The following is a 12,036-nucleotide window of genomic DNA, read 5'->3' as shown; positions in this document are numbered from 1 at the left end:
AATGAAAAAAAACCCTTCAACATTAGCTTTAGAAATACTACAGGGCACAACCTGACACTGTGTGCAAATCATTCCAGTCTCCAGTCCACATGAGTGTCTTATAAACTGTAGGATAGTTAGGGGTGACCAAATGTCTACAGAGCTGTGCCAGGGCAGCAGCCCTCACACAGTCACCAGCGTGCAGTGTAAAGGAAGAGGCACGATACTCTTTTGTCCTTCATGGCCTTTCATTCCCAGGACCTCCAGCAAATGCCAATTGTTTTGCATTCATTTTTTAATAATGGAGCAGGATTGCAGAGGTACTGGGAAAGCAGCTTGTATACATGCCCATTACTGACCAATAAAAACCTATGGGATCCCCTTTCTAACAGGGTTTGTTGCCATATCTTTCAGACAGAGTGTGCAAGAGTAATTTAAGCAAGTCATGCTGAGATGACATGCAGTCCTTTGATCTCATGCATTACTCACTGAGATGGGTGGGTGTATTTTTGAGTTCTTAGTTGCAGTAAAGCCTAAGTATTTTAAAAATAAAATACTTGAATAAATCACTACTATTGATGATCTCTCAAGTGTGGCAAATCTCTAACCACATACTAAATCAAACCAGCTTGAACTAATTTGATATGCACCATTTGCCCTGGGGGCTACTCAGATACTGTGAGGGAACGAACTATGGGCTGCCCTGGCTGAAGTCCAAAGAAAGAAGGGAAACAGAAATCCAAAGACTCTTTTATACACTAGATTTACTAGAAAAACATTCAAAAACTTAAATAACAATGTTTTCTACTCACATCTGAAATTGAGGCAGGTTTTCAGATGGTAAAGCTAAAGCCAAGTCCAGAAATTTGCAAGCAGACAAATACAGGTTCAACCATCTCTGGCTGTTGTAGGATGTGGAAAAGCCATTGCCACCTGTATAAGTCGTCTCCAAACCAGCAACAGATGGGCCAGAAGTTCTAAAATATATTATAGCAGGGAGGTGAGATATAACAACCTTCTGCCACAATGGAAACTTTATTTTTCTTACTTGCCTTTGCAAACGTGTAACTTTTTATTTACCAGCATAATCCTGAATTCATAAATCGAATCCCAACACAAGTCTGTGCCATGAGTGCAGTTCTTTATGCTTATGTGATAAAATGTCAATATATAGTGAATGTGTTACACTGTATCTTATTCTCAGTACACTGTATCTTATTCCGAGATATTCAAATTATGAGGAAGTTTAAAATTGTCAGTCATACTGATACTACTTAATTTGAAGCAAAAACTCTCCAAAAAACCACAAAGAACCTAGTGAAAAAAAGGAAAAAAGTGAGCAAAACTTGGGCAAATAACTCTGGCTCATTAGAGAAATCTGCCTCTGCTGCTAGCATTGACTGATATTGGCTCACACTGTACAGAAAATGATCTACCTCACTTTTCTAATACGAAAAGAAAGTGTGCTTTTATTCAGAGAAAAAAAAAAAGTGCATGAGTCTTATTTCAAGTAAGTGTATGACACAGAAAAGGTGTAAGTCATGCCATGCATAATTTAATTGCAGCAGCAGTGCATTTTAGTCAGGCAGACATTGTAAGAACTCAGACAATTGTATTGTATAATTTCCCTTTGTGATTTATGAGCAATCTGACAGCAGGAGTTCTTTTGTTTTGTCCTGAACAGTCTGCCCTTGGTACCACAGTCAGACTGAACTACCTTTACTTGTCCTTCTCATTTGAGCTCAACAACTCGAAGACAAATTATTTTAAAGAATGACTCAACTGCCCATCAGCATGCCAAGGAATTTTTATAAAGTTAAACAAGCAGGAAGTTCATACATTTACCTGGAAATGTCTTCATCAGCAGTGAGCTCCTGTTCCATCAGTAAAAACACTTGCACCTGAAGATCAAATGCTACATTTTAATACCATTTTTAATGGATTGTGACTCGGGAAAACACTATAGGAAAGCCTGAGTAATAAGCCTTAGACAAGTAGTTTGGAGCTTTATTTCCTCTCCTGTATGAGTGCACACTGGCACCCTAAAGCTCTTTCATCCCTTATATATAACCTGAATAACACAAAGGCCACAAGGAACTGTGTCCTTTAAGGCTGGAAAAGCTCTCAAAGGCTAATCCCCTCCACTACTTAGAAAGAGAGCAAGACCTAAATGAAATGAGAATAAGGGATCATTTAATGGAGCAGTCAGGCTCAAGTGTGAATTCCCAGAAGCACCACAGTCCTGCTATCTGAAAGTAGTTCCAAGACTGTGGTAACTTCTGCAAAGGCCAGGGGACAGCACAGGAATCAGCAGACCACACTGAGTGGAATGGGTTTTCTAGTATTTATACCATTGACAGGCTTAAAATTAAATCCATCTATTGTTAAAATGACACACTAAAATATTTTATATAGCTTTTCTCCTTCTATTGCTTGGATCTGTGGTTATTCAAGGGCTAGGTTGGGCACCTGCAGATTGACAAAATATCACCACAGCAATGATACTGGTTTGCTCCCTCTGTTATTCAGTCCCTTGGGAACTCCTTGAATAACAGGCTGAATGGATCACAGCATGCAGCCATCACTCTCCTCCATTCCCACTGCCAAAGCTGAAAGCCCTAGGAGTGTGTCAAACAGCCAACACAGGAGATTCTGCAGGTAGAAGCTCTGGAAACAGGTATTTTTACTGTTTTGTTATGAATAGTAAAATGAGAAAAAAGAAATCTGAGCTATGCCTTGTATAAATCTAGTCACAAAATTTAGCCATAATGTGAAATGAATGAACATCAACTGCCAATTAAACATGGATTCCGAGTCCTATACATGGATTCTTATCCCCATTGCTGGAAGAAGAATGACCAGGAAAGTATAACCAGGGAACACTGAAAAAGAAGAGCAGGAGTGGGAATGGAAAAGAGGGTACACATACAGAAGCAGAAATTGGACTAGGATTCAACAGGAAACAATGAGGGTAAATGCAAATTTAATTCAGGAGACAGCTGAGTAGCTGAAACACTGTAAGCCAACAGATACTCAATTTCATCACAAAAAACAGACTATGAAAATAAGTCAGCTTTCAGTTTGTGACCATTGCACATTTATTTGTACAATCTCTCAAGAGATTTTCTTAAAAGTCTTAAGGAGAAATGAGATTGTGTCTCAGATGTGCACCAGTCCTCTAAATAATGAATGACACCTGCAACTCACCAGTTCAGTGATCATGGTTGGCCAAAGTGAGGTAAGGTGCTGTGGAGACATTCTTAAGAGCAATACTCTGAAAAACAGGAACACTTGGGAATGAAGGGTGGGCACCTGTGGCAACCGGAGACTTTCTACCAGCCTTTCTGAAACAAAAAGCCAAGAAGGGTCCCTCAGTTCAGAATAATTCCAATGAGAATCTTTTCCTTCTCTCATTTACTGTCATTGTTAGCTTCAAGTATCTGCCATGTTACTGTTCCAATAATTTACTAGTTTTATTCTGTCAACATAAAGAAATAACCACTCCACCAAAGAAGGAACAAAAGAGAGAAACCTCTAAACAGTGTAATTGCCTATTTTGGTTAAGCTCTCTACATAAATGCAATACTGCATCTGGGAACTTTGCTTATCTTATGCAGAGTTCCACCCATTATAACAGGAGGACTTAACAGATTCCAAACAATACAAAAACAGCCTGAACAACTCAGATGTATTATTGCTATTAAAACACTACACCATCGTAATACTTCAGAAATTACAAAGGGATGATACAGTTTTATTGAATTATGATCATCTCTAGGCATTCAATATACACTGAGGCAGACACAAAAAAATTTTCAGTCAAATCAACACATGCATGTTGCAGTAAAATCACCTGATCCCATGAACACAGTAATCTCAGCCACTGACTTGACTGGAAATAAAAAAAACCAACCAACCAAAAAAAAACAAACAAACAAAAAACCCCCACAAAAGGAACAACCAACCAACAAACCAAATAATTTTACAAAAATAGATCCCAGAACAAATGAAACAAAAAAGTTGATGGAACCGATTTTCCATATAGAAGAAGAGACCAGAGTGTCCCTTTGGTGGCATAAAAAGACAATACATCTAAAAGCTGCTGCTGTAACTACTAGCATAGTCTTAAAAAAAAATCCAAGCAATTCCCATTTCCAGTCACTAAAGGTAAAGGGTCATTGTAAGAAATGAACTTCAACGATAAATAGGACAGATAAACTGAACAGAGGAAAAAACACCAGCAAAAGGAGTCAAGAATTCAAAATGTCAAGGTCAGTTTTCCTATTTATCCCTAACTGATAGGGTTTTGTACCTCAGATGTTCATGTCAAAACATATTGTGCAGGTATCCAAGGGTATTGATCTTGGGTTAAAATGGGATAAAATGACAGCTCAGTGAAATTATCTGGCAACGACAAAATCTGCGTATCTTGTAGTCATTTAAGACTGAAAACATTTTAACCAAAATCTGCAGAAACTTTGTTTCAGCTATGGAAACAGATATCTATCATCTGTTTAAATAAACAATAAACTAATATCACACACTGATATTGCAGAATAAAAAATTAACCTGCTGTTACTCTGTCATTCCACAGTCAACTGGAAGAAGTCCATGAAGCATACATGTTTACTGACCTTGTATGTCTGGCAGGTATTTCTGGTACTGGTCTATCTCACTGCTAAAGATGGCGAAGGCGAGTCTCTTGAGGAGCATGGCGCGCTGCTCCAGCTCCGCGTCTCGGTTGGCAAACAGATTGAGGGAGCTGCTCTGCGCCACAGCCACTCGTGCTGAAAGAGAAAAGGGAAAGGGCAGCCAAGAGCTTATCAATTTACCTTCTGCTTCACTTCAAGGCACACCTTTGCAATTATGGGGTTCAAAAGCAGATGTTAAGATGATGTATGGTTTGCAATCTGAATCTGTAACCAGAAATTCAAAATTAAAGTTGAAAGAAAACCTGTAACTATACACAATAGTGGCTGGGTTTAGGGGCTTTCAGGAAAGAAATTAGTCATTTTTTTAAATGAAATTTGCATATATTGATGCTTAGAAAATGCAAATGTGCAGAATCAATTTTCTTTAAGCAGTTAGTGTCAGATCTTCAAACCCAAACCAGCCAAAAACCACCCCACCCACTCCACTTAATCAGCTTTGCCATATAGGCAAAATTCACTATGTGCCAGGATGGTATGAAATCCTCTCACTTTGGGTTACTTCTGGATCTCCAGAAACAAATAGTCAAAGAAAACTATTGAAAAACACTGACTAAATCAAATTTGAATAAATGTTGAACAAGTGTTTTCTTTAAGATACTTATTTTTTATTTATTTAATGTTTATACTGCAGAGAAGTCACTACTATATCAGTACTTACTCATCAAATCTCTGAATGTGGTTTTGTCATGTGTCATCAAATTATCCATAATAGCTCTCCAACTAAAAGAGGAAAATTGTACACAAATTAGAAAAGCAAGAATAAAAGCAAGATTTTTCAGGGCAATCTGCAAAACTTTTTCTGCTCTTTCGGTTTAGGCTAAGGCTTCCAATCCAAGCTCTCTGCTTCATAAGGTATCAGTTACTTGATGTAATTTGCTCTGAAACTGTGTTTCTTGAACCCCCTTCTCCAAGAAGATAAGGGATGCCATTCAGAGGGACCCTGAGAGTATTAAGAAGTTGGCCAATGTGAACCTCATGACGTATGAGGCGAAGTGCAAGGTCCTGCAGAATTGTCAGAGCAATTCCAAGCACAAATAGTGGCTGCACAAAATGAATACTGAGTGCAGCTTTGAGCAGAAGGACTTGGGGCTGATGGTGGATGAAGATGAAAAACTGAATTATATCTGCCAATGTGTGTTCACAGCCCAGAAGGCCAACTGCATCCAGTGCTGCACCAGAAGCATGGCCAAGAGATCAAGGGAGGTGATTCTGTCCTGGTAAGGCCCTACTTGGAGTGTTGCATCCAACTGTGGGACCCCCCAGCATATGAAGGATGTGGACTCATTTAAAGGGGTCCATGGGAGGACCACAAAGATGATTGAGGGCTGGAGCACCTCTTCTATGAAGACAGGCTGAGAGCTGGGGTTGTTCAGACTGGTAAAGAGAAGACTTCAGGGAGATCTTGCAGCAGCTTTCCAGTACCTAAAGAGCCTCCAGAAAGCTGAAGAGTGACTTTTTACAAGGGCATGGAGTGATAGGACAAGAGGGATTTACTTTTAAAGTAAAGTAATCCCACTTTTAAAGAGGGCAGATTTAGATAACAGGAAGAAATTCTTTATTGTGAGGGTGGTGATGCCCTGGCACAGGTTGCCTGGTGAAGCTGTGGATGCCCCTGGAACTGTTTAAGGCCGAGTTGGATGGGGCTCTGAGCAACCTGGTCTAGTGGAGGTGTCTGCCCATAGCGGGTGGATTAGAACTAGATGATCTTTAAGGTCTCTTGCAATGCAAATCATTCTATGTTTCTACAAAATGCTAACCATGTTTTCCTCACAGAACTTTTTTTTTTTTTTTTTTTAATTTTAAGATCATTATTTTTAAAAATAGATTTGTGCATAGAAATATAAGTTTCATATTTCCAAGTGTAACCTAAACCACAGAAAATCTCTTTCTCTCAGTAAAGATCTATTGGAAAATTTTGGCCCATGTGTTAATGGAATACATAAAATTTGTAAGGGGCATTGATATAAGCAAGAAGAATAATCTTACTGGTTAACACAAGAAGCATCCATCTGGAAGAAACTGGAATCCATAAAGAGGTCAAAGGCTTCCTTTTTCCATGCTCTCCTTGTATACTGATATCCACTAAGACTGCTTAATAACTGGACACAAGCTCGATAGCTGGATGCATTGTGAGCACTAAAAAAAGAAAAAGTCAACATAAACCAATTTTGAATTGTTGCTCTATAGAAGGTTTGACAGACATCTAATCCTTATCATGCCTGTTTCAACTTAAGTGCCACCATCGAAATTTCTACTGGCTACAGACATCTACATCAATTCAATAAACTAAAGATACCTGTGATTGCGGAGGTAGGGCACAACATAGTGCATAATATTTACAAGCAAAGGAATTACTCTCTCTTTTTCATCACTGTAGAAAACCATGTCCAGGAGATGAGCTAAAACCTATAAAATGAGAAGATATGTTATAATGCATTTTAAAATTGCTTTTTGCCTATCATTCAGCTTTTTTTGTGTGTGTGTAAGGTTCTTTACCAAACATTCAAGTTTATGATAGAAGTGATCACATTTCAGGTACAATGCAAATTCCAGAGTATAAAGATTCTATCATTTTTATATCATGTTAAGGTAAAAGCACAGAAGCACAAGCTCCTGGGCAAAGCATTCTAGAGAATAAACCACAAACAAAGAAAAAAAATCAAAGACCAACTGCAATTATCAGCAGTAAATAACATGTACCATAAGGATAAACACTCAAAGTTTAAAACTCAAAAAGTTTGCTATACTATGCATCTGAAAGGCCATGCTTTACACCTCATCCATCTCAATGGGTTACTATCAGTTTTGTGTACTTTTATGTGACAAGACCTAGAATCCATTCACATCAGTGTTTCCCATTAAACCTCCCTCTCCAAGCTACTAGTCCAAAGCTTTTCACACTACAGAAGCTCATTATAAGACAATATTCATTATCTCCAAGGAAATATTTACCTCAGAAAGTAAGGTCAATGCATGGACACTGTAAACAGATGGAGTTATATTTGAAGTTTCCATTGCTGGAGACAGCATATCTAAATGAAGATAATAATAAAAAAATGTCCAAAGTTAGTTTTCTCAAGACATTATTTACCTTACAGCATATTTTAAAAACATACATTTTGAAGATGCACAAGCTTTGCCAGACAAACTAGTGCTGGAATGATACTGAGGAATTTTACATACATTCAAATACAGCAAAGCTGTTCTCTTCATTAGTTTTAGCATGAAAATTAAGGTTTTGTTTTAAATAAAGATGGAAACAAACCTACCTTCAACATCTGATTCTAAGTTGTTCCCATCAACCATAATCTTAGGGGAAGGCTTAACCTCTAAGTTTCGCCTTAGCCAAGTGGTCTGTTCCAAGGAAGAACCAGCAATTGCCCCAATGGCATCCACTATCTTGTGTGTTACATCCTGGCAGAAAAAAAAAAACAACAAGCATTTTAAAAACTTTGTGCAGAAGGGCTGTATTCCTTATCCTGACATGTAGAAAATCCATATAATCACATATGGAACTGCTTTCAAATAAGTTCTATATTATCAGTGATAAATAACTTCACAGAAAATGAGAGCTTTTTAAAGAAATTGTAAATTGTAAATATAAGGAGAAGATATTAAAGAGTAATTTCTTACTACAGAATTAATATCAAATATTTCTAATACATTCAAGCATCTAGTTCCAGCCCCACTGTCATGGACATGGACACTTTACACTAAACCAGGTTGTTCAGAACCTCATCCAAGTGGCCTTAAAAATTATAGTGATGGAGCATTTGCAACTTCTCTGGGTAACCAGTTCCAGTGCTTCACCATCTTCACTGTAGAGATTTTTTTCCTAATATCTAATCTAAATCTACTCTCACTTTGAAGACACTCCCCCTTGTCCTGCATGCTCTTGTAAACAATCCCTCTCCATCTTTCTTGTGGCTTCCTCCAGGTATTGGAAGACTTCCCTTTTCCAAGCTGAACAAAACAAATTCTTCCAGGCTTTTCTCTTGAGAGGTGCCTTATCGATCTAATTAACTTGATGGACTTGCCCCAAGAGGTCAGTATCCTTCCTGCACTGGGAACTGGATGATCTTTAGGGCCCTTTCCAACCCAGGCCATGATTCTACATTTTTTGTTCAATATTTTCAAAAGACATATACAACAAATTTCTTACCTGTAGATCTCTTTGATCTTTCTTATTCTCCAGACTTGGGTTTTTCATGATGAACTCATTAAGAACACTGAAAAAAATATAGAAGTTAAATATGGATTTTCTTCTCATAATACATTATTCAACAGTTTTCAGAGTTAGGACAAATCTGAAGACATTTATTTGCACAGTATTTATTCACTACACCCTCAGGGATTACTACTTATCAATATTCCAGGAAGCATCCATTCAAGTTCCTTAAGTTAATTTTGATCACAAGTTTACCAAGAATATGTTTTACTAGATTATATACAAAAGTATCTTTAGAGAGGATTTACTAAGGAAGATAAACTCAATATTGTAGAAAATGGTCCTTGAAGCATTATACAGAAAATCATATTAAAAATTACATTTCTAACAATTCACAAACTGTTTCCATGCTGAGAATTCAGCCCACTCTTGTGGGCTTCAAATACTTAGGAAAGAGTAATTGTAATTTTTTAGCAAAAATCAGAAACTTACATTTGTTGCTTAAAGAGCCTGAATCACTCAATCATTAAGGTAAGGTGGCTTACATCAAAATATAATATGAAATGTAACATATGTAGCCATTCCTCAGAGAAGAAACTAATTTGATAAGACCCACTGAACTCAGGCAATAACTCTACCAGTGAAAAGTTAAGAGACAGAGATTTAAGAACACTAACGCTTCAGAATAATTTCATACACCTACATTTGAGCATATTTGAAAATTGCAAATTTTGATTTGCAAATCAAAATTGAGATTGCAAATCAGAAGCACTTACCCAAGTATGAGAAACTGTCCCGGGGCTGGAAGACCAACCTGTATGGAATCTTTTAACAGAAGAAGCAGTGCTGCCCAGCTGTCTACTAAGCTGGTCACTGGAATCCTAATGGAGAGAGCAGCAATGCCAATGATGAGAACATCATCTCCCTCAGGTATTTCCTCCATTTCTTTTTACCTCACAACTCTCTTGTCAGATATTTGCAGTCAACAGCCATATAGAGTCTTTTAATACTAGGTTGCTATATCAAGTCATTAACAAACAGATGAAGGCAGAAGAAGAGCATTCTCAAAAAAGATGCTTTTCATTACAAAGCTGGAGTGGATGAATGAGTTACAGCACAATAAAGATCAGCTTTCTTTGGGCATGGGGCAGATTAGCTGCAGGATTTTTAGGTGGGGGAAGAAAGGTGATGCAATACTATGGAACTCACAAAATAAACCACCTTTTTTTAATGAACCTACAGTTCAAACCCATTCTTTCGCCACTATTTATATTACACAGACTATTCATCATCCTATGACAAAGAGATGTAAAATATTAAAATTGATCATTTGGTTTCTGATGGCAGAAATAAAATTTTGCTTCTTCTCTCACCTTTGAGTATACGCATAGAAAAACTGCAACATGCAGACTTCCAGCGAAAGATGTTTCTAGAAAAAGACATGAAATCTGTGTGGTCAGAAAGAAGTGGCTTTTTTTCCCCCCTCACCAAGGTAAAATTGACAACGCTATAATTTCACTGCAATGTCTAAATGTATAGCCTAATTTAATAGAATACTAAAAATGTCCATTCAGACATCCTTCTATAAAGTTATACTTCTCTTTATCTATCTCTTAGATATAGTGAAAATTATCACACTGTGCTGCTCAGCTTTGTCAATGAAGTACTCATATCATCAGTGTTCTAAACTTCTACAGGAGGACATCATATAAACAATAGGATTTCTACAGTTCCCATACCTTGTCCTTTGCTATGGCTGGAGGCTGCTTCAGAACTTCTTTAACTGTCTGGATGACAGTCTCTGTTCTCATAACACTGATAGAGCGAACCAGCTCGACCAGCAGAAGTTGCTCTTCCCCTGCTGTAGGAATAACCTAAAAGAATCAGATGTATGTCACAGATTATCACCACAGACAATGGCTATGCCAAAACTAAGGCAGATGTGCCCATGGGATTGAAATTTTATCGACTAACAGTTCATGCAGAGACTTGATATCATCTACTCTTCCGCTGAAGAAGTCAGGAAGATTATCCCATTCTAAAGTGGTACCTCCCTGACAGTACAGTTGCTAATAAGAAATACAAATATTGTCCATACTTCATTGTATTTTTTCCACTGGAATGTTTGAATTTTCTTCTTCCTAACACTAAATCACTTAAAAGTATTACCACTATTTGAAGTGACCACTGTAATATAAACATACCTTTGTCCTTGAAGTATTTTTGTTTTGCCTCCTTTCATTCCATACAAATGCAATAGCAGCCATGAAGTGAACACCATGATTCATTGAAATTGGACCCAAAAGTTCCAGAATCTGTTGCCTCAAATTCTGAAATATGAAAGCAGAACACATACCCTTTAGATAAGCACCTTGGCATTATGTTTGAAACATTTTCTCTGCAGAAAGCAAAGAGATGACATATTGCATGGAACTAATACATTTTAGCTTAAAAGCATATTCAATAGTCATTTATAAAAGCCTGGTTTTTATGGTGAGTGAATAGACGAGGACAAAGGTATAAAAATTCAATTCAGATTTAAGGGAAAGGAATTGAAATTATTCTGACAAAGGTATTAATGAACAACTTCAATGATATTATCCCTGACGTTCTGACCTTAGTTGACCCAAGATTAATAGTGGTAATGGATGCAGCAGCAGCAGCAGCAGTTTTCTCCGAAGAATCTGCAAGGTGCAGGATGCTCCACAGTAAAGTCACAGAAGACATTATCATATGCAAGATAGAGAGGATCCCATTGCGTGCTTCAATCAAATGCTTCTGATCTACATTAACCAAAAGCTAGTGGGAGAGGAGAGGTGTATTAAATATCTACATAAACAGCATATTTAAAATAGAGTAAATTTAGCCTTACCTAACATGGGAGCTTTCAACCTTAACTCTTTTTCAGAAGTTTTTCATTAATTCTTACAATATGTACAGCTTTGAGACTTGAAAATAATAGAGAAACTTTTGATTGAGTTGTCCAATATCAAATGTACTCTGAACATGTGGGCCCTCATATCTACAGCCATCAATTTTGTATCCTCTGCCTATACCTTTGCAAAACAATTATTTCAGAATTTTAAGTCTAGCTAATACTCTAGGCAAAATTATTTATTTACATAAACAAAACCCACTTTCAGTCACTATCAAATCAATGGAAATTAAAGGGGTGTA

At 37.3% G+C, this 12,036-nt stretch overlaps 1 protein-coding gene across 3 annotated transcripts in view; it reads right to left on the bottom strand.

Annotated features, from left to right (window-relative positions):
- The window catches only part of DOP1A (DOP1 leucine zipper like protein A), a 60,018-nt gene that overhangs the window by 4,933 nt on the left and 43,049 nt on the right, over positions 1-12,036 (bottom strand). For all 3 annotated transcript variants that reach the window (XM_066315074.1, XM_066315075.1, XM_066315076.1), the window contains 15 exons: positions 11,476-11,658; positions 11,064-11,189; positions 10,599-10,733; positions 10,233-10,288; positions 9,636-9,740; positions 8,854-8,920; positions 7,961-8,105; positions 7,644-7,723; positions 6,988-7,097; positions 6,678-6,827; positions 5,350-5,411; positions 4,614-4,766; positions 3,187-3,323; positions 1,825-1,880; positions 792-956 (listed from right to left, as the gene is read on the bottom strand). In XM_066315074.1, coding sequence (XP_066171171.1) covers positions 792-956; positions 1,825-1,880; positions 3,187-3,323; positions 4,614-4,766; positions 5,350-5,411; positions 6,678-6,827; positions 6,988-7,097; positions 7,644-7,723; positions 7,961-8,105; positions 8,854-8,920; positions 9,636-9,740; positions 10,233-10,288; positions 10,599-10,733; positions 11,064-11,189; positions 11,476-11,658 — 1,730 coding nt within the window. The remainder of the gene's footprint in view (positions 1-791; positions 957-1,824; positions 1,881-3,186; positions 3,324-4,613; positions 4,767-5,349; positions 5,412-6,677; positions 6,828-6,987; positions 7,098-7,643; positions 7,724-7,960; positions 8,106-8,853; positions 8,921-9,635; positions 9,741-10,232; positions 10,289-10,598; positions 10,734-11,063; positions 11,190-11,475; positions 11,659-12,036) is intronic.

Source organism: Sylvia atricapilla, chromosome 3 (assembly GCF_009819655.1).
Source record: "Sylvia atricapilla isolate bSylAtr1 chromosome 3, bSylAtr1.pri, whole genome shotgun sequence".
NCBI lineage: Eukaryota > Metazoa > Chordata > Aves > Passeriformes > Sylviidae > Sylvia > Sylvia atricapilla.
Note: the sequence above shows the minus strand (reverse complement) of the source record. Positions and strands in the feature narration are given on the sequence as shown.